We start from the raw sequence: 19891 nt of genomic DNA, 5'->3' as shown, positions 1-19891 counted from the left end.
AAAAAAACCAGTTCAAACTGAACTGCTCCTAAATGTCTCAGGAGGTTTATATTAAAAATAATGCTACATTTAGTCAGTCATACTATATCATAACCCGCTCCTCTGCATCTTGTTGCAACCAGGAACAAAAATCCACAGTCAAAGGCTTTTCCAAATCTTAAGTTTTTAATACTCCAAGCTCTCTTGAAAACCCAATGTAAATCGTTCAAGTAATCTGGCAAATAACACTGTAAGCAATTTTCTGCTACTTGCCACTGCTACTGCACTGCCAAGCTTTTGGTCATAATATAAAAGTTGGCTCAGATTGTACTTAACCAACTAAAACTGATTATGTTCCCTTTTCAGACATAAATAGATAGCAGCATGCCAGCTAGTGGTACTGGCTAAAATATTTTTCAGTATGTATAAGTGTACATAGGTCTCCAGTAACAAATTCTTTATCCAAGTGTGACATCAAAGCCATACATTTCAGATAATTTAAGTGTTACATTTGCTTTTGTTTGTACTGTTTTCTTTAAACATATTCATTAGACAAGAGCAGAGCCTTTAATGTTCCATGACTGAAAAATCCATCAAACAGATTTACGGCAAAAGCAGTGTGGCATAACAGCCAGTGAACTGGCCTAATGTTCAGGAGTCCTGGGTTCAGTTCTCAGCTTAATCATTGACTTTCTGGGTAACCAGAAGATAATAATTTCCTTTCTCTGTGCCTGGAGATACTGTTACCAACCACCTTTTTAATATGAATTGGGTGCTACTAATGCACAGTGATAGGTGTTACAATTGTCTACATATATGATGGTAAAAGGCTCCAAAATATTGATTGCTTCCCCAGGACATTATTACTCTCTTTCTTGTAAGACATAGACAGAAAATATGACCACAGTTATAAAGTATACAAGTACAGAGAGGAGTAAGGAAGGTATGAGACAGGAAATTCCCTCTTACTCACAGATTGTATTTGTCCACGGAGCAACAAATATCTTCCGCTGGAATGGGTGCTGGAAAGTTCTTTCAGTGAATTGCATGAACTTTTCCATATATGTCATCTAGGGTGCATGAATAAGGATAGAGGAAAAGAGAGAAAAAGTTCATTTTAAATGCAGAGAGCTGTAGTAGGACCCAGTCTATGGTTATGCTGAAAACAAGGTCAAAAATAGGTCTTAAGTGGGACTAAGTGGCTAATATGCTATGTGGGCGAAACCACTACTTTTGAAACTCCCATCCAACATCGGTTGTTAAGGTATAAAAGCATTTTCTAAATTGTCATTGTTGCATTGAGCTGAAGAGTACTTTAATGGATATCTTATGTAGCAAATCTGAAACAAGCTTTTCATGACAAAACAAAGCAAGGCTTATAAAATCATTCTATTTTAAATGAAAAGCTAGAGAATGGATTTTTGCCAGTAGCATTAACTATAGATGACTAGCAGTTTTGTCTTTGTATATTACAGCTGTAAAACCACATAATTTTTTCAGCCCGTAGGTATTCATTTTGCATTTAAGATGGTTTCAGGTGTAAGGGTTCCTGGATTCTGCATGAAAAAAAAATGCATAGCCTTCAGTTACCCTTTCAAAGTATGCTCTCTCTTGCATTATTTTGATTCATACTTCCTGCATGGAACAGTTACTCCTTCCAGAAATGTAAATCTCTCCCAGTTTCCAGGAAGTATGTATTTGCCTGCATTTGCATGACAGATGTAGCAAATGGAACCATTATCCTACTTTATCAGTTGCTTTTTTTGGGTTTCTTGATGAATTTATAGTGACCATAAATCCAGTTTTAGCTTCTTTTTCCTTGAGTACAAATTTTAAAAACATCATTTTTGAGCAACTCATTTCTGATTGTATTAGAAAGATAAGTAAGTAAATATAGCAATTTCACTGATAGGGAGTTGCTCCTTTGCCTTCAGCTAGGACATTGTTAATGTAAGGTCTTGTCCACTTGCATAAATCCTTACAGGACTCTGTTCTTGGCTTTCTATTGTTTTATTGCTAAACAGTTACAATTCTTCTTCATACCAGAAGGCCTTCAGCCTACCTGTCTGAAAGGGAAAAGGGAGTAATCTGTAAAAAGGAGAAGCATCTTTTTCAGCCTGGAAATAAGTTGTTTAATTTTTATTCTAAGGTCCAGTGTAAACATAAAAGAACTAAATATTTTGGCCCTGATTCAGTGAAGTGCAATAGTCCATTCTTAATATAAGCTCATAAGTATTCCGCTTGAGTTAAGAAGTGACTATCCATGTCCTTGAGGCCTTTGTTGGAGTGAAAGTACTCAGCACCTTACCAGATTAAGGCCTATGTGAGGCTGCAAGAATTTGCAACTCACAGTTTTGTTCTGTTTTTCTTTCTTTATTTTTTTTTTTATCTTTTGAATGAAGATTAAAGACAGGAGCTAGTTGAGGGGTACATCTATATTATCACAGGTATTACGTACATCATACTTGATATTGTAATCATGCAAACAGTAATCTTGCCTTCCTGACATAAACAGTAAGCAGCACATTTTCTTGAGGCTGAAATAATCAGAGAAAAACATGGCAGTGATGGGGGTACAAGAGGCAAAACACTGCATAATGATGTTATTATCATTGTTCCATTGTCACCTTTCCTTATTCTTTAGTGATATGTTTCTTTTCTCTCTGAACATAACAAAAAAGGCCTGACTATAAACATAGTAATATAAAAGCAGCGATCATAAAATGAAACCTTGAGAAAGTGTACTTAAAATGCTACAAAATAAAAAAAAATCAGATTGATAAATACATAAAAAGCCTACTTAATCTATATATGCGTGGTATGCAATTATATATTTACATCCAGCATAAGGCAAGGCATATACTTGAAAACAGTAGCATTTGGTAGGATCTTAACTGCCTTGATTGCATTTCTAATTCTAAATATGAATATGAACATTTAAGCCCAAGTGTCTTTTGCATCACCAATTTAAACTACTTCAGGTGTCTTCTGAAAATGGGATGGAACAGCCATGTCTACAGGCCTTAAATTATTTACAGAGGTAAACAAAACGGGTGGGTATACCCAGAGACTCATTCAGTGTGTCTGGTACTTCCAAAGGTCTGGAGGATTTACCCACATGCAGAATAAGAAAAGTGCATTTATTGCTATTTGATAATTGATTATTCCATCATGTAGTCCAATTTTATCACAGATTTTCCAGTATTGTTTGATCATGTCAGAAAATCTGACATGTGGCTATCATAAGGCAGAGTTGAAATGTTGGAATGAAAGTACCTATGAGACATTATTCTGTCTTTTTCTTAGGTTTTATAGGTTTAAAATCAAACATATATATGTGTCTACATGCACTTACATTTGCATATTTATCATCACATTGCTTCTCAAAAAGTTTGACCAGTGACGTATGTCTGTGTGTGTGTGTTCTGGATTTTTTTAAGACCTTTCTTTTCCAAAACTTGTGTGGAGGGCAGCTGAATTTGCTTTGTGCTGTTGAGGTTTGCAGAACACCGCAATGAAATTGAAATTGGTGACTTCTTTTCTGCCTTTTTTTTTCCATTCCAAAAAAATTGTTGTGCTTAACCTAGAATAGTTTTGCTGGTTGTTATACTGCTGTGGCTTCTTGCTAAAGCTGTGTTTTCAGCCTGGAATATATTACTAGATGATTAAGAGAAAAGGAGATTCACAGTTTTGAGGCTAGTAACCAGATATTTGATCTTCTAAATTCTGTTCTGATTCTAATGCATGACAATGCTTTTAATAAAATTATTCACAAACAGAAAAGTTTGTGTAAGCATGCAGCTATACGTACAGCACAGAAAAAAAACCCAACCCAGTCCTGCTATTTCCTATTAGAAGTGTATGTCAATTGTAATTTCTGTTTATTACTGTCTGTCTCTCAAAAATGCACATGTATGTGTTAGTTAAAAGAAAATGTGGGGTATTTTTTAAGTCTTTCATTCAGATTCCTTCTAATTACAAGGTAAATATATTTGGTCTATACCATTTACCAGTTCTCCCTTAAATCTAGTGAGCAATACCTGATCTTGTAAAAGAAAATTAACTTCTCTCCCTAGAAGGCTCCCAGTTAATCATCTGTGGATGTTGGTCAGGAGGGAAGGGAACAGCAGAGAGAATGAGGGAATTTCTCTTTGACTCCAAGAGTTGAACAGCTTACACTCTGGAACATGAGATTTGATTATCTTAGCATGTGTTACTACAAATGTTATTAACAGTCATAAAATTATCCAGCTCTTCTAAAAACAAGTGACAGCCCAAACTTTGGACTCTTTCTGACCTCTAGTAAATTCTACAGCCGTATTATGCAGAGTGTAAAGTAGTAACTCCTTTTGTTTGCTTTTGATTTACCAGCTGTTAATTTAAGTGATTTTCCCTTTTTTTTCCAAGGACTAATGACTTCTCATCAGTCTAAGGTGGAATTCCACAGTTCATGTGACTTTTTTGTTTTGGTTTGGTTTTGGGTATTTTTTGTAAATCTTTACATTTTAGTTGCTGTGTAATTTTACTGTAGGCTGCTGTATAAATTTGCTGCTGAAACAAAGAGTTAATCAGAAAGTTCTCAGATACTGCCATGCATCATGCCTTTGTGCATGAATAAAAAGTTGGAAACCGCATGAAAGCAGTAGTTGGGTTACCACACAACTGGATATGCTTAAGTCTGAACGCTTCATAACTCTAACTACTGGGGAGTTGCAAACTTATAAATAACCTTGCAATTGGTTAAAACCATATTAAAACCATATGAACAAAGACATAAAGCATTTGGTTAAGGGGGCTCAGTAAGTGCAGTAATCCTGTTGAAAGTAATCTAACCAGGGCAGATCCATAGCTTAGGAGTGCCTGCAAGTGTGGCAATAGTTATGGGTATGTCAATACTTCATGTGTAGGAGGGCATAATATCCTATTTAGGTGGAAATATTTGCTGTGTTTTCTTCTTTTTTCTTTTTTCTTTTTTTTTTTCTTTTTGAAAAATATTCTTAAATTCATACACTTATTTTTAAAGGCAAGCTTCAATGCACTGAAGTCTATTAACTTCTTAGCATGCGCTGAATGCTCCCAATAATCAGGGAATTCATCTAAATCCTTCTTATTTGTGGTCGGAGATCCAGATAGCTACTGCTCACACTAGCCAGAGGCTGTAGGAATTCTGATCCTTAAAATCAGACTTCCAAAATAAGTAGCTAAAGAGAATGTTTACAAGTAGATTGTTTGGGTCTGCATTTTTTTATCTGATGATTTTTTTGCTTTTAGTACTGCAGTTTCAAACTTTTTCTAGACATTTTAAATTTTGATGAAATTGCAATTCTCGATTTTCTGGGTGTTAAGAGAAGAAAGTCCCAGTTCATGACAATCACTATGAAATTCTGAACAACTCTGGAGTATTTTCTGCTTGTACTAGTCCTGCATATGTCTCATTGTCACGTGGAAGCCAGCTGAAGCTTGCCAGTCAGGCAAAGAAATTTTAGTGTGAATTCCCTGTTATCTGCTTTTAATCTCTTCCTTTCCAGTTATGCTTTAAGATGGAAGAATATGTTTAAAAGGGGACCTAATGGCTTCTCTCTCCCCACATCTTTTCAAGCAAGCTCTTTGCTTTGAAGCAATGAAACACAAATCTGTATTCTGTCGCAGGGATGCTAGTCCATGCTGTATGTTCAGCATACAAAGATAATACTGGAATGGTTTTGGAACAACGTAGGGCCCTTAAAAAACCTGAAAACTACAGTATTTCAGGATGGAAATTCACTGAACTGTTGCTCTGGTCCCTGAGATCAGTGAATTATTTCAGTTACATAAAGTAAGGTCAGGTTGTGTCAACATCATAGACCTTTGCTTATGCTTTATTCGTGCAAACCGTACATCTGTGTTTGGAAAAAATATACTTTGTATCTTGTAATATATTAAAATACCAGCATTCTTACAGTAAGTTTGCCTATTTTGCTAATTTAATTTCTCTGGTTCTTGGAGCAACTCCCACTGCTATGGTGTTGAAAACAAGTTCTAGTTATTCACCACAGTTCTGCAAAACCAAAGCCCTTGCTTTTAATTGTAACAATAATGCCACTATTGTATTTATCTGCTTTGCCATCCAAAGAATTCCAGCAGTTGCATGCCTGCACACCAGTAAGATGATTGACATTGTTGTAATAAGGTTAATGTTTAAACTTCCCACCCGTAATAACTAAAATATCCAGAGATAAGGCTGAAAGTCAATTTGTAATTATCCCTGCTGTGCCAAGATGTTGCAAAAGATTCTAAGTGGAGGGTAATTTAACTTTTCAGTCCTAGCCATTACAAAGTAGTAGGAAGAAGGTGAAAAGCTTGGGAGGTTTGTATCGTTGTTATGTTTTGGGTATAGTAAGTTGTTTGCTTGTTGTTTACCATGGTACAGGAAGGGAATAGATCACAGTTAGCAAAGAAGCTACTAGAACACTTAGTATGGAATAATTCAATTGAAATGCATTACATACATAAAGACAACGTGTGAGAATTACTTGTAGTCATTCTAACTAAAGTACTGTACTCAGAAGAAATAATATCCCTTCAGTCATATGCTCTGTGGCTTCTGTGAATGACCTGTATTAATTCACTTTCTAGAAACTGGCTCTTTATTTTAATGTTGGTAACTGCTTCCATGCTAGACTATTGAAATAAAGGGTATTACATCATTGTTGAAACATGTCTACTTAAATAAAAAGTATTTGTTTGCAAAAAATACATATATATTTTAAGTCTTTTACACAATGATCAGGGTGCATGCCATTTTCCATTTCAGACTAAGCATACATTTCAGATGTGGAAAAAGCAAGCATGTTGAAATAATTTGAGGCATGGGTATAGTCGGATCAGCCTTGGTAATCCAGAAGGGAGGGGTGCCCAGTGTATTATTACATTTCATATATTATTTTTCAAGAGATGGATGCAATCAGTCATCTTCTCACATATGGTTTGAAAAAAAATTGTCTTGCTGGCAAGTAAACTGTTATTTAAGTACACAATCCACGGTACTACAGAAACAGTTTTGCCAAACTTGTCCAAGTATTCTCACATCCTTAAAGATGGTATAAATATCATTTATAGCAAGCCGTTTACTTCAGACGATGTGGAATGCCTTCCTGCTCCCCTGATCTAAGTGTCCCAGTTTACATTATGGCCTTTATTGCTTCTGTTTGATGGAGTGATCAGTAAAAATTTAATGACACTATAAAATAATAAAAATGTCATTAATTTACCACGGATCTTGGATGCAGTGGTTGTAAAGTTACATTAATAAACAGAATATTTTTTACAACAAAAAGCATTGTTACGTGGGAACGTATAAATAACACACATAAATTTAAGAGCAATTTTACTGTTAGCGCACACATTATTATGAAATAGCCAATAAGCGTATAAAACATAGTATATAAAATTTTATGAAAATATACTGTGCACATCAAAAATTCAGCTTTTATCTAAGTGCAGAGAAAAGCCATTATTGTGTGCTTACTGCTTCATTGCTGTTCTTTCACAAGATCACAATTTTATATTTGTTTCTAGTCATTTGAAGTTTGCAGCCTTTTCAGAGGTAAGGGCTACTGCTTCCTTTCCCTTTGCTCCCTGATTCACTAAATCATTCTTTTACCTTCCACACGTGAAGAAAGAATTGATACTTTCTGCCAGAACGTGATGGAAAAGTTGCTAATTTAATGCAAAGCTAAAAATAATACCAAAGGGGTTGAAAGGCTTGCTTGGCGACTCTGGAAATAAGGGATAACTATCTAGCAGTCTATCTGTCATCACTGGGGCTGCTCCATCACTGACTGTGATAATATGTGAATATGATGGATGCCACAGCCTTGTGGCTCATAACATTTAACATTCATCAGCTCTCACTAACGGGGGCTTTATAATTTAAATATCTTTATTTAATATGCAACATCTACCTCATACATCATAATTTCAAAGCACTTAGAGAACCAACAGTCCTGCAAGACAGTTGAGCAGACTTTAATTTTTTCAATAACTTCTACGTTTTCTGCATGTTTGTGACTGACAACGCATAAATAAGTGCCTAATCATATCATAGAATGGAAAATTAAGATTTGGCTGCTAAGAAGAATCTTTTCTTTTTCTCATTTTAAAGAAGTGATTATTTTTACTGTATGTTCAACATATAAAGAAGCACAAAGGATCTGAATTTTTCTGGGAAGAGCCTTCAGTTTTCTAGTGCAAACTCCAATTGACTGTGTTGATCTACTCATGAGAAGGGGTTGTCAGTGTCATATCCTAAACCCTTTTTATGAAATTTAAATGGGAAAACTTAATGTGACAATACAGTATAAGCTCCATAGTACAAAAAATCAACTCAAAATACAGGTCCAAAATGCTTTTTCACAGAAAAAAAAACCCCGCCTGCACTGTCCATAGCAGTGCACTTTATTACAAACTCAAAATCTATTAACCTAGGTTAGGGGGGGTAGCAATATATCTAGTAATTGATGTGCATGTGTACAAATATAATGCATTTGTAGGTTACATATTTGTTAGTGCAGCTATGTATAGACCCATTTACTTTTAATGAAAGTATGTCTTATTTTGTTCATATAGGAATATTACATACAGAATCAGTCTTTCTCTTAGTCCTTGCTCATACTAGGAAAAGAATATACTTTAAAGGATTTTTATTGCAAATAACTCTTCTCTTTAGGATGAATTCACAGGAGCAAAGACAACTCCCATAAAAAAGGGTTGGAGCCTAGTGGGACAACTTTCCTCCGTAATAACAAATTTCATATGAATTTGTTGTATTTCATGGAATTGTAAAGGCATCTACTAGAGAAAAACATTAGCACTGAAAAACATTTTCCTATTGTTTGCAGTTCTCTGAATTTGTGTAAATGCAACACAAATATTAATTTTTTTCCAAGATTATTTTCAGTAAAAAAGCAAGTAAAGGAATGACTTTAAAAGGCACTTCAAAGACTTAAATATAGCTAGCTTTGTTGCAGCTTTTCATGAATTAGAAGGAGGGGGTTATGAAATAACTATAAGTACATTTTCTTTGTTTGACAAGACCAGGTATTTTTGTGGTAAAGTACTTTCATTTTACTGTTCCTGAGCCTTATAATGTAATTTTCCCTTTTCTTCTTCCATGTCAAAATATTGATATTCTTTCAGAAACTTTTTCTTCTTTCTTTTTTTTTTTAAACAGAATATTTTCTGGTAAAATCAAAGAGAATGAATGACTAGAAAGATATTTCAAATGTGCATATTGATATGTAGCAAGGTCTGTTGATTTTTACAGCAGAAAGGTACTTCTCCTTCTGAAACACAGTTAAAGGCTGTTCTTCCAAGAATACTGCAGGTGCTACATTAGCAACCTTAAGAAAAAGCTTTTAGTGCAAATATTTTGGAAGAGACAGTATATGTGCCAAAAGCTGTTTTCTTAGTACTGATCTTTGTTTTTATCTCAACTGCAAATCAGTCCTTTGCAATAAAAGGCAGAATCCTTGACAAACTTATTTTTTATTCTGTCTACCAGTAAATCAGATCCCATCCTGATGATTCAGGTGTATTATTACAGTGCACAACATCTTTCAGTATATTATTGGGCCTCTACTATTGCAGTGCCTTTCTGCAGTCACATTTCATTTGCAACTCCTTCTTTTCTCGTGAGTTCCTTTGTATATGTAAGCTCCTTCATCAACCACAGATTTTACAGAAGAAAATAAGTTAAGCAGTTAACCAAATATAAAATGCATTTATTTTGTTCAACTGGAAGATTCTGAAGAACTTTTAGAAATTCAGTTAGTACCTGAAATGCTTCAGCTGCATGTTGTGGCAAATCCAGTGTCAGATTGTGCTTTCTCGTCTTCCTCTGCAAATTAAACAGAAAATAATTTTAAAAAATCAATGGCCGAAGGAATCAAAAGAATGAGGAATCAAAAGAATTCCTCAGTTGTTGGCCTAGTGGGGTTTTATTACTGAAAGATAATGATAATAAAAAAATAATCACATTGGAAAGAAGAAGCTTTTGGAGGTGAAGCAAATGAGGAGTCAAGGCCATCAAGTATGTTTTGTCCTTAAGAACATTTCCCAGTTTCTAACCATCCTGAAGGAGAGAAACTCCTAGTGTTTTCTTCTTATGTCTGGTATGCACAGCACAGAACTAGGTCATTGAACAATAGACTGAACAGCAATCAGCACTTCTACTTCTGCATAATGCATTAAGTATAACATGGAGAAACTGTTCGTAGAGCTGAAAGCTGGTATTTCATGTCTGTAAATTCAAGCTGACATGACATTTAATATTGTTTCATCGTAATGAACAACAAGGTTTCATTCATTCACAAGTACAACATAATGCCAAGTTTAGTCTGAAGAGGTAACAAGGCAAGAGGGAAAACATGCTATGTTCCTTCAAATGAGAACGCTAAATTAATGATAACCATTGAACACTTTGCTAGTGATACACGGTACTGCAGAGACTGCTGTGTGAGACAACATTACACTGTCATTTATAGTGCCCTTGTCCAGCAGTTGATTGAAGAACTGGGTTAACATATAAAATACCTTTCAGTTCCCACTTTCTAGTTCCAGGTTTCATATGGAAGTCTCTATCTCTCAAAAGCTTTCTGTTTTTCTAGGAGTATATTTAATTTTTTTCATCTCCTTAGGTTCCCTTTCCACTGAGGTACAATTTAAATCCATAGACAAAATAATAATATCAGTTCTGTCATCTATTATTCATAGAATCATAGAATCATAGAATGGTTAGGGTTGGAAGGGACCTTAAAGATCATCTAGTTCCACCCCCCCTGCCATGGGCAGGGACACCTTGCACTAGACCAGGTTGCTCAAAGCCACATCCAGTCTGGCCTTGAAGACATCCAGGGATGGGGCATCCACAGCTTCTCTGGGCAACCTGTTCCCGTGCCTCACCACCCTCTCTGTGAAGAATTTCTTCCTGACATCTAATCTAAACCTCCCTGATTTCAATTTATACCCATTACCCCTTGTCCTATCACTACAGGCTCTTGTAAAAAGTCCTCTCCCAGTACCCTTGTAGGCCCCCTTCAGATACTGGAAAACTGCAATGAGGTCTCCTCGGAGCCTATTGGAGACCTATAGGTCTCCTCTCCTATTCCTTCTTTCAAATACTTGTGTTTGGAAACCTCTTGCATAAAATTCAGACTTGTGTTTTCTCAGAGGTATGAATGCAAACTTGAATCTCATAGTGGGGAAAAAGTGCTTTTTCCATTAAATTAGCAGTGTTTTTTAATAAAAAGTCTTCTTTCAACTTCTGAATTTTCATGTCTCCCTAATGTTGATTGTCTTTTCCAGTTTAAGTTAAAAAATAAATGGAAAGGCAAAGTGAGCAGCGTCATTCAGCACTGTTTGCTGCCAAGAGTGTTTTGTATTTGCATGTACAATCGCTTATGCATTATGGCAGTGCAGATCAAAATAATCTCAAAGTTTCTGTATATGTTTCACATTCAAAACTGATTTTCATAAATGCAAACATTCACAATCTGTAAAAAAAAGTCCCTGAGTTAAAATTCTAATTAAATGCACTCATTGTTCAGATTTTAAAAATAAGGCATGTATCAGTGCACGCACATATGGACAGGCTTATAATGATACTGACCTGTATGGAGCATTAAGCCTACTTCTGTTCTTTTTCAGGAAAGAACAAGGTTTGAAAATTTAGGCCCACAATTAACAGGGAAACCCAATGAAGATGGAAAACTGGGCCCTGGTGTCATCGATCTTACAAGGCCAGAAGATGCAGAAGGTGAGTTGCAATTTTGACTATGGGTTATTGAACACTGCATTACAGAATCGTATGGCTGAAATGCTGCCAGTGTCATCAGTACTGTTTAGCTTACATCCCAGAGCAACACTTGAATGATTTCTGTGTATTTCTGAGAGACTGTAATAAGTCCATAGCAAAGGGTGTGGTACATGACAAGAACTGTATAGCCCTTTAAGCCCTCTGCAATGCAACTGTTTTTTCCCCCAGAGGTGTGAGTTAAGTGTTTACACTATACTATTCATAAAAGTGCAGGAAAATTTGAGAAAATTATCTTAGCAAGGCAATATACACTTCTTTTCTTCACCAGTTTTTAAGGATTTAGCAGCTCTGAAGAAAGATAAAGGTCTTTAAGAAGTCTACCCATCAGTGCGCTCACAAACTATTGAAGATATAGCAAGTGTAATTGTTGACAGGCAGCTGTCAAATGATAATGGAAAAATATTTCACATTTTCTCTATGAAAATGTCTTTTGCATGATATAAACCTCCGGTGCATTTGCACTTATTTTAGTGAGACTTCTGTGTATCAGACATACCATGTCGAGCCACAGGTTAAAATCAGCTTTTATCAAAACGGAGTTTAGTCTCTAGTGGGGTTACCATGCATGCTCCGGGAGTGAATGCCACTGGTGTCCTTTCTACCCTATGATACATTAGAAGGGAACATGTACATAGACAGGAACCCTACCTGTCACTGTAGAAAAATTAATGTATTATTCAGACAGAATATTGTGCAACATTTTGCCCCCTCAATTTACACCTGTTCAGGAACCATTTTGCTCTTTTTCAACCTGACAATTTCTAGTTATGCCACTCTTCTTGAGAAAAGGTTAAAACACCTCTGAATTTTCCCATTAATATCCAAACATCTGACAGGTTAAACATCTGCTTTTATTCTTGAATCAAAAGAATAGGTATAATAAACTTGTGATTGCTGCCAAACAGAGTTATTTTCAAATGATTCTTGAAATACTGTGACAGATTTTTTGTGATAAAAAGGCATTAATGTTTTCTGTTCTTTATATTTATATGAGCTCATATTCTGTTCTGTCTTCCTGTGACCCAGAAATAAATGGTCCAGGTAGGGTATCATGAACTGTTCCTTCATTTTGAAATCTGACAACAATAGCACTTGTAAATCTTATATTTTCTTTACTGTATAGGTAGTACATGGTATGCCTGTGATAAAACATCCAAGGACCTGGATTACTCTTGCTTGCCAGATGACATACATTATTCTTAATCAGTCTCTAGGCATACTAACAAAAGCTGAATTTAAAACTGTTTTGGGCAAGGACTAGTATATAGTGGACAAGCTGCAAGTTCAGTTTCAAGATGTTCTTGTACTGACTCACCCATACAGAGGAACAACTAAGACTCAAATTCAATTCAGCAAAATATTCCTACTTATTGACTTAATATCATTATTAGCTTGTCACTGGAACTGACACATGCAACAGGGAGCACATCCTGACATTTTTTTTGCTTAAAAAATTTTTTTAAAGTATTTTGACGTAGTCAAGATTTCAGGTCTCCATAACAGTAAGATATGATGACTGAAGCTAATCAGCCATTTTTTACAAATAGTTTATAATATATATGGAAATAATTTATAAATTAAAACCAATAATTTCCACATTTTCATTTTTATGGAGCTATTATTTATGAGCTTCATTTAGTCATCCTTTATTGGATGTGATTGGCCACTCTTGTATTGCCTTTAAACAGAAAAATAATGAACGAAATGTAGGTAAAACGTAACTTCCAGACAGGTGTTTTGCAATTACTTTTTTTTCTAGAAAAAAATAAAATAGATATGTGGACTATCAAAAGTACTTGTTGACTAACCAGTTATTTATACACTGTTCTGTAAAGGAATTTCCATCCTCTGGCAACTTCTCATATTTCAGTGTGTGGAAGGATATTTTTTTTTTCCTCAGTTGCGAGGAAAAGCTGTAACAGAACACTTACAGATACAGAGTTAGTTTTTCATATGACATCAAATCCCTGACGACTTTCTTGGTTTAGCTCATTGCCTTCAATTCATCCTTTCTCTTTCCACTGTCCTTAATTTAGTATCTTGATGCACCTCGTGGTATTGATAGCCCCCCCTATTACTGGATAGTGCAAAATGAAACTTTGACATATGTAACCCAAGCCACTGTGATATGTGCCAGTTTAAGGACAGTGTACGTGTCTTTCTAGAGCTAGTGGGGCACTTTGAGGCATAATGTGTTGCCACATGGGAAATCTGAGTTCATTAATGGATTCCAATTTCCAGACCTTGTTCATCAGCCAAAAGATGTCTCTGGAAAAGAGGTACTGGACGAATACCTCTGCTGATCTGAAAAAAATTGTTGGCGGGAGTTCAAAACTGAGCTGCTTATTTGTCCTTCTAGTTGTAGACAAGGTGAATTTGAATATTAACTGGATGTATAAAAAAAAAAAAAAAAAGACATTCAAAATACCACCCAAACTTTTCCCCCTTATCTTTAGCAAGCTGGCTAAGAGGTGGCACTTGTAGTGTGGCAGCATTTAGAGTGGAAGTCCATTGAAAACAGTGCTTCTGGAATATCAGCAGTAAAACTGTGACCTCTGATGTACTGTACCATGCTAGAGACTTTGTTCATCTTCATGAATAGTAACTCTTCAAATCGTCATGAATCTATTACAGATCTTCCTAGGTTTGCCATGTAAGGAAGTTTTTATGTGTTGCTATAATTTTGTGCTTCCATACGTGTCTTTTCAACACTTGGTTACTAAGAATCTTGACAACTTATTCTCTAGAATCGTAGCATCACTTAGGTTGGAAAAAAACCCCTTTAAGATCATCAAGTCCAACTGTTAATCTAACACTATCAAGTCAACCACTAAACCATCTCCCTGAGCACCATGTCGGCACATCTTTTAATACGTCCAGGGATGGTGACTCAACCACCTCCCTGCACAGCCCGTTCAAGTGCTTGACAATCCTTTCAGTGAAGAAATTTTTCCTAATATCCAATTTCCCCTGGCTCAACTTGAGGTGGTTTTCTCTCACCCTATTGATCACTACTTGGGAGAAGAGACGGACCCCTACATCTGCAGCCTCCTTTCAGGTAGTGGTAGAGAGTGATAAGGTCTTCTCTGAGCCCCCTTTTCTTCAGGCTAAACAATCCCAGTTCCCTCAGCCACTCCTCACAGGTCTTGTGCTCCAGACCCTTCCCCAGTTTCGTTCCTCTTCTTTAGCCTCCACTAAGAAGGCAGTCTTGTTGCATTTTAGTATGTTGCCAAGGTCACAATCTCAACTGAATATCAAAGATTCCTAATAGCCATAGTCAGATTCCTCAAAGAGTTAGTGTTTCACACCTTCCTTTCTGTTTTGACATTGTTTCCTACTTTTAATATTTTTTTCAGCATTTTTTAGTATCATTTGAGTACAGGTTGCTGTAGACAACTTTAGATAATATTTATGTGTTTTGTTGTGTGCTTTTATGCCAGTGACATATTCATATAGAAAACAAAGATTTCTGAAGTAACATATTGGTGGTCAACTTTTGACCCTCTTTCTGCATCAGAAACACATTCAAATCTCTGAGGTTCAAAAGCAATTGTGACAGAGTGTGTGGCTGTTAAATCTGTCAGATGGATTTACTCCTATCAGCAGAATTTTAGAACTTCAGAATTATGAAATTTTCTCCTTTTGGAGAAGACTTATTCACTATTTGTAACAGGCGTTTGTTTTGGGACAGTGGGGGGAGTGGTGTAACAGATTAATTTCTGAGCCAAGGATTCCAAATTTAGTCCCATTGCTGGCCATAAACTGGGGTTAAATGCAGTATGGGATGCATCCTAAGCCCCTGAATGATCTAGACCAAGGGGGCTGTGGTAGTGTAGTTCCACTCCCTGCCTACCTGCACACCTGCATTTCCAAAGGAAACTAAAGTATGCAGAGGCATGGTACATATCTGTCTCATCTCAGCAGGCAGCCAAGATAGACCCAATCTGGGAAGTGCTCCTCATTCCCATAGCTACGACACAGCCATTAAGAGTCAAGTAATTTGTTATAAGAAATATCAGCAGATTTCTGTGTTTTATGGAATACCTTTGTACTATTATCTAGCAATGATTCTCTCTACTCCGTGTATCTTTTCTGTAACATACAGCAGTGACCTCAGTTTGACAGGATCAGAGTCATGTTTTCCTTTAATTTTAGGAGTGCTTGTGGTACTGGATCATTGACCAGCAGATGAAATTTATGTTTTTTTTTTTTTTTAAATCATGAATTATAAGACAAGTCTTGAAATTGGTTAAATTTAGCTCTATGCAATTAAAATACAAATATGAAAGGATACTGCAGAGTGACTTTTAAGACTTGTCTCCGCCCAGTGGGGGAAACCTTTTCAAGATTAATGACAACTAGGTGTACTTTCAGAGATGATCTAGCATATGAAGTCGTATTCAAAGCTGGTGTTACTCATAATGACTTAACTGTCATCTGAAAGGAGGCCTGAAAATCATCAACAAGAGTTTTTTATTAAATATGACATAAACCAATGTCTATATTACTTCCTTAGCCACCAGCAGTCCTGGGATAACCGTATTAAAAGTCATGCTCAGGCTGTATTTAAAAACATTGCCACTGACTGTGACACTATTGATGAATAATCCACAGCTATTAGACTTATATCATTACCAGGAAATCCCAGTTGTCATGTTAAAATATATGATACAGTTGTAGCTAGCAAAATACAAAAACATGATTTGAGAGCCTCATAAATGTTCAGTGACTGGTATGCAAAATTATAAACAACAGCCAATTATAGAATTAAACAAGGATTATTTTTTTTTTCTCCAAACCTCATCATTTTAAAGGAAGCATCATTCTTTCTGTAGGCAGCTTCATAATTTTGAACATTTGAGATTGTCAGTACTGAAGTACAGCTAACTAGCATGAATGCACCAAGACAGCTTTGAATCTAGCTGTAGCTAAAACTACTTTCTGAAGATGACTGACATAGATAACTGACCAGAGTGTGTAGAATATATAGGAGCCATAGGTGAGCCCTGTTTAAATTCCAGGTGGAGAAACCTAAAGTATTTGGTTTTTAGTTACCTTACAATATTGGATGATCTGAATATGGTTTTTTGGTTCAAGTTCTAAAAAAGATATTCCTTTCACAGATGCTCCCTTTTGGTGATAGCACTGCTTCTTTTGAATTGTATAATGTGCTCTATGTTTATGGATCTTGTTCTTGTATAATGTGCTCTGTGTTAATGGATCCTTCTGTTTTTGTGGTTGTGGTCAAACGCTTTGGAAATTTGTAGGAAGTATGTTAAGATTCTGTTTTTCAGTAGATAGAAATCTGCAGAACAGACCTAATGTTCCTGTTGACCATTACTTATTTTACCTTAGCTCAGGTTGCACTGTGGTTTTGCTTCAGCAGTCATAGTCAGGGATTCAAATTCCATCAAGACCTAATCTTTATTCCTGCCAAAGGATTGGATCTGTTAAAATACAGTTTTCTTGATTGGATCCTGGGCTCAGGGCAATAACATCTGAATGTTATTGGTTTTGCCACTGCCTCACTGTATGATTTTGTGAAAGAGAAATAACTTCTCTGTGTCCTCTTTTCCCAAGTGAAAAATCAGATGCATTTTGAAGCTAGATTCATTTTTATAAAGAAAATGGAAACATATGAAAATGCTGTGTTTAGTACTTAACATTTAGTTCCATATTCATTCATATTAATATATTAGAATCAGGTGAGTGTGAGTTAAATATTTGGCCTCACAGTTTGCCCTTTGGGACAACATACACAAAGACCTTTCCTTCTTGTTTTGGCATTTTCATTTGTTCTATTTCTCATTTTTCTTGATTCTGTAAACTTTATCTTTAGCACTTCCTGCTTCTTCCTTTGATACTAATCCACTAGTGTGTGTTAAGCACAGACCATAGGCCTGAGAATAGGTACACAACTGCTAGTGTAGATAAAAACTATTTTAAATAATGTGGTGGGATCCGTCTGTCCATTTTATCTGTATCTATGTATTTATTTTGTCATTGTATTAGACGATTACTTTTCAAAGTCTCACAAAGGATAACCTTTGCTATGAAACCTAGATGTTGGCACAGTCATTAAGAATCCTTGGAATCCTTGTCATGGTATTGGTACCAGTCCGTCTTCTTAAATTCTTTGATTTAGTGCCGGTGTCCTCCATTTTACTGGGTGCTGTCTCTTTAATTTCTAAGGTCCTTGGTTTAAAAATTGTGTTTTTCTATATACCAAGTCACTGTCTGAGATTATAGAGCTTTAAACCTTATCTGTTTGATCATGGTATCTTTGACCATGCTCCAAGTAGACTGAATGCAAGCCAGCTGGGGAGACAGTGAGCTGCATAACCATGGGTAATAGGCTGGTTCCAGTAGTAAGCCCCAGTTTGATCTTATTGATTCCAGTTCAGATATACTCAGTTTTTCATCTGAACATGATTTTGGACCTGCACCCAATCCTGGAGGAGCACAACCTCACCTTGGCTTTCAAAAGAACATATTTCTATTCAGCGTCAGCCTGAGAACCCATTTCTGTAGCATTTCTGATGGTGAATTTACTGTCCAACATAGAAAGTCACTTAATTGCTCAATGTTTGTGGTAGTTAACAGCACTCTGTCTTTTTATATCCATAAAATTAGCACTTCCATTCATATTTGACTTGGGCTAGCCACATTGCAAGGCATGTTTTACTACAGTGAAAGATTCTATCTGCCCAAGAGCGGGGGAAATTGAATGGTGGAGAAAGAAAGAAATGGTGTTATGCATCATCACGGATTAAAACAATTGCCAAAAAAAGATGAATAATGAGTGGTTGCAATGGCAGCAGTGAATGTGGAATCATGTGGACGGGGAAAGACAGGGAGTCTTTGCATTGGAGAAAGTAATTTCTTGGCCACATGGGGAGAAACATGAGAAAAAGGAGCTACAAAGGGAGCACAAGGCGGGTATCCAAAGCTGAAGAGAAACTCCCACCTTGACCAGGTCCAAATTTCTGTTCATCTGTCAAAGCTTCATTTTGTCCCTCCCTGCTGATAGAACAGGCATCATGACAGGTGCCTGGGTTTTGCAAATCCATTAATTAAAAACAGATCAACGTTTTCTTAAAGGCACACCTCTGCTATATACTCAAAGCCTCGACATTCTCATATATGTCCAATAGGAAATAATTGCTTATAAAAAAAGGTGACATAGTTACTTCTTAACTCCAAAAAAGGTTGACTGGGAACAGCCAAAGGAGTAGGTGAAAGGGAACCATAGATTTGCAGGCAGATCAATCTTGGCAGGCTGCCAACACAATCCAAACCTGTGAGGTAACTTGTTCACACCCTCCTAGGCAGAGGTGTAAACAGCAGGTAGTACATGCATGACAAAGCATCACCTACTCCTGTGACACTGCTTCATAAATACTTTTTGCTTCTCCACGCAGGTATTTCTTGCGCATAAATATTTTTAATAGTTGCTATGACAGTTGAGAGGAGAAAGATGAAAATCAGACAACAGTGAAAGCTGCCTGAATACAAAGAAGCCTTTCCAGAGAGAATCCAGTAAGCTCAAGTACTGGAATTTTTATTCCCCTGAATTCTTGCTATAGGTCTTTGATTTAAAAAAATCCCATATGTATATCTTTATTATTTAAAGATAAAATAACTTATTATTTTGATTTATTAGACCAGATGCTAAAAGGTAGCCTTCATTAATTGTGGTTGCTATTTTTGACACCCATGAATCTATTTGATGGTTCCTGATACTTGAGTGATATGCTTAAATTTTTCAGAATAACTCACAACAGATCAGGAGCCTGGGATAAGTACTTAGGCACAGTATTTCAGCTGTGTTGGATGAAATTCAGCACTTCAGTTCTGGAGTAACTCAATGCCTGCAAATGGAATAGAGATAAGACATTCTGTCTTTCAAAACATCCCGTTACTTTTCCGATGTTACCCACTTCGTGAATCTCATTGTTTCCAGCATCCCCATAACATTTTATAGGGGGAACTCCCACTTTGAGAACTAAAAAATCTGACCTGGGGATGTGTGGGCCGATCTTCCCATGGCATTGAAAC

The 19891-nt window shown here is 36.2% G+C and overlaps 1 protein-coding gene across 1 annotated transcript in view; it reads left to right on the top strand.

Annotated features, from left to right (window-relative positions):
- SOX6 (SRY (sex determining region Y)-box 6) overlaps positions 1-19891 on the top strand; it is a 239801-nt gene that overhangs the window by 199793 nt on the left and 20117 nt on the right. The window contains exon 12 of the mRNA XM_010150535.1: positions 11665-11773. Coding sequence (XP_010148837.1) covers positions 11665-11773 — 109 coding nt within the window. The remainder of the gene's footprint in view (positions 1-11664; positions 11774-19891) is intronic.

This window comes from Eurypyga helias, unplaced genomic scaffold (assembly GCF_000690775.1).
Source record: "Eurypyga helias isolate BGI_N326 unplaced genomic scaffold, ASM69077v1 scaffold8274, whole genome shotgun sequence".
Taxonomy (NCBI): domain Eukaryota; kingdom Metazoa; phylum Chordata; class Aves; order Eurypygiformes; family Eurypygidae; genus Eurypyga; species Eurypyga helias.
The sequence above is the reverse complement of the archived record's forward strand: the minus strand, read 5'-3'. Positions and strand labels throughout refer to the sequence as shown.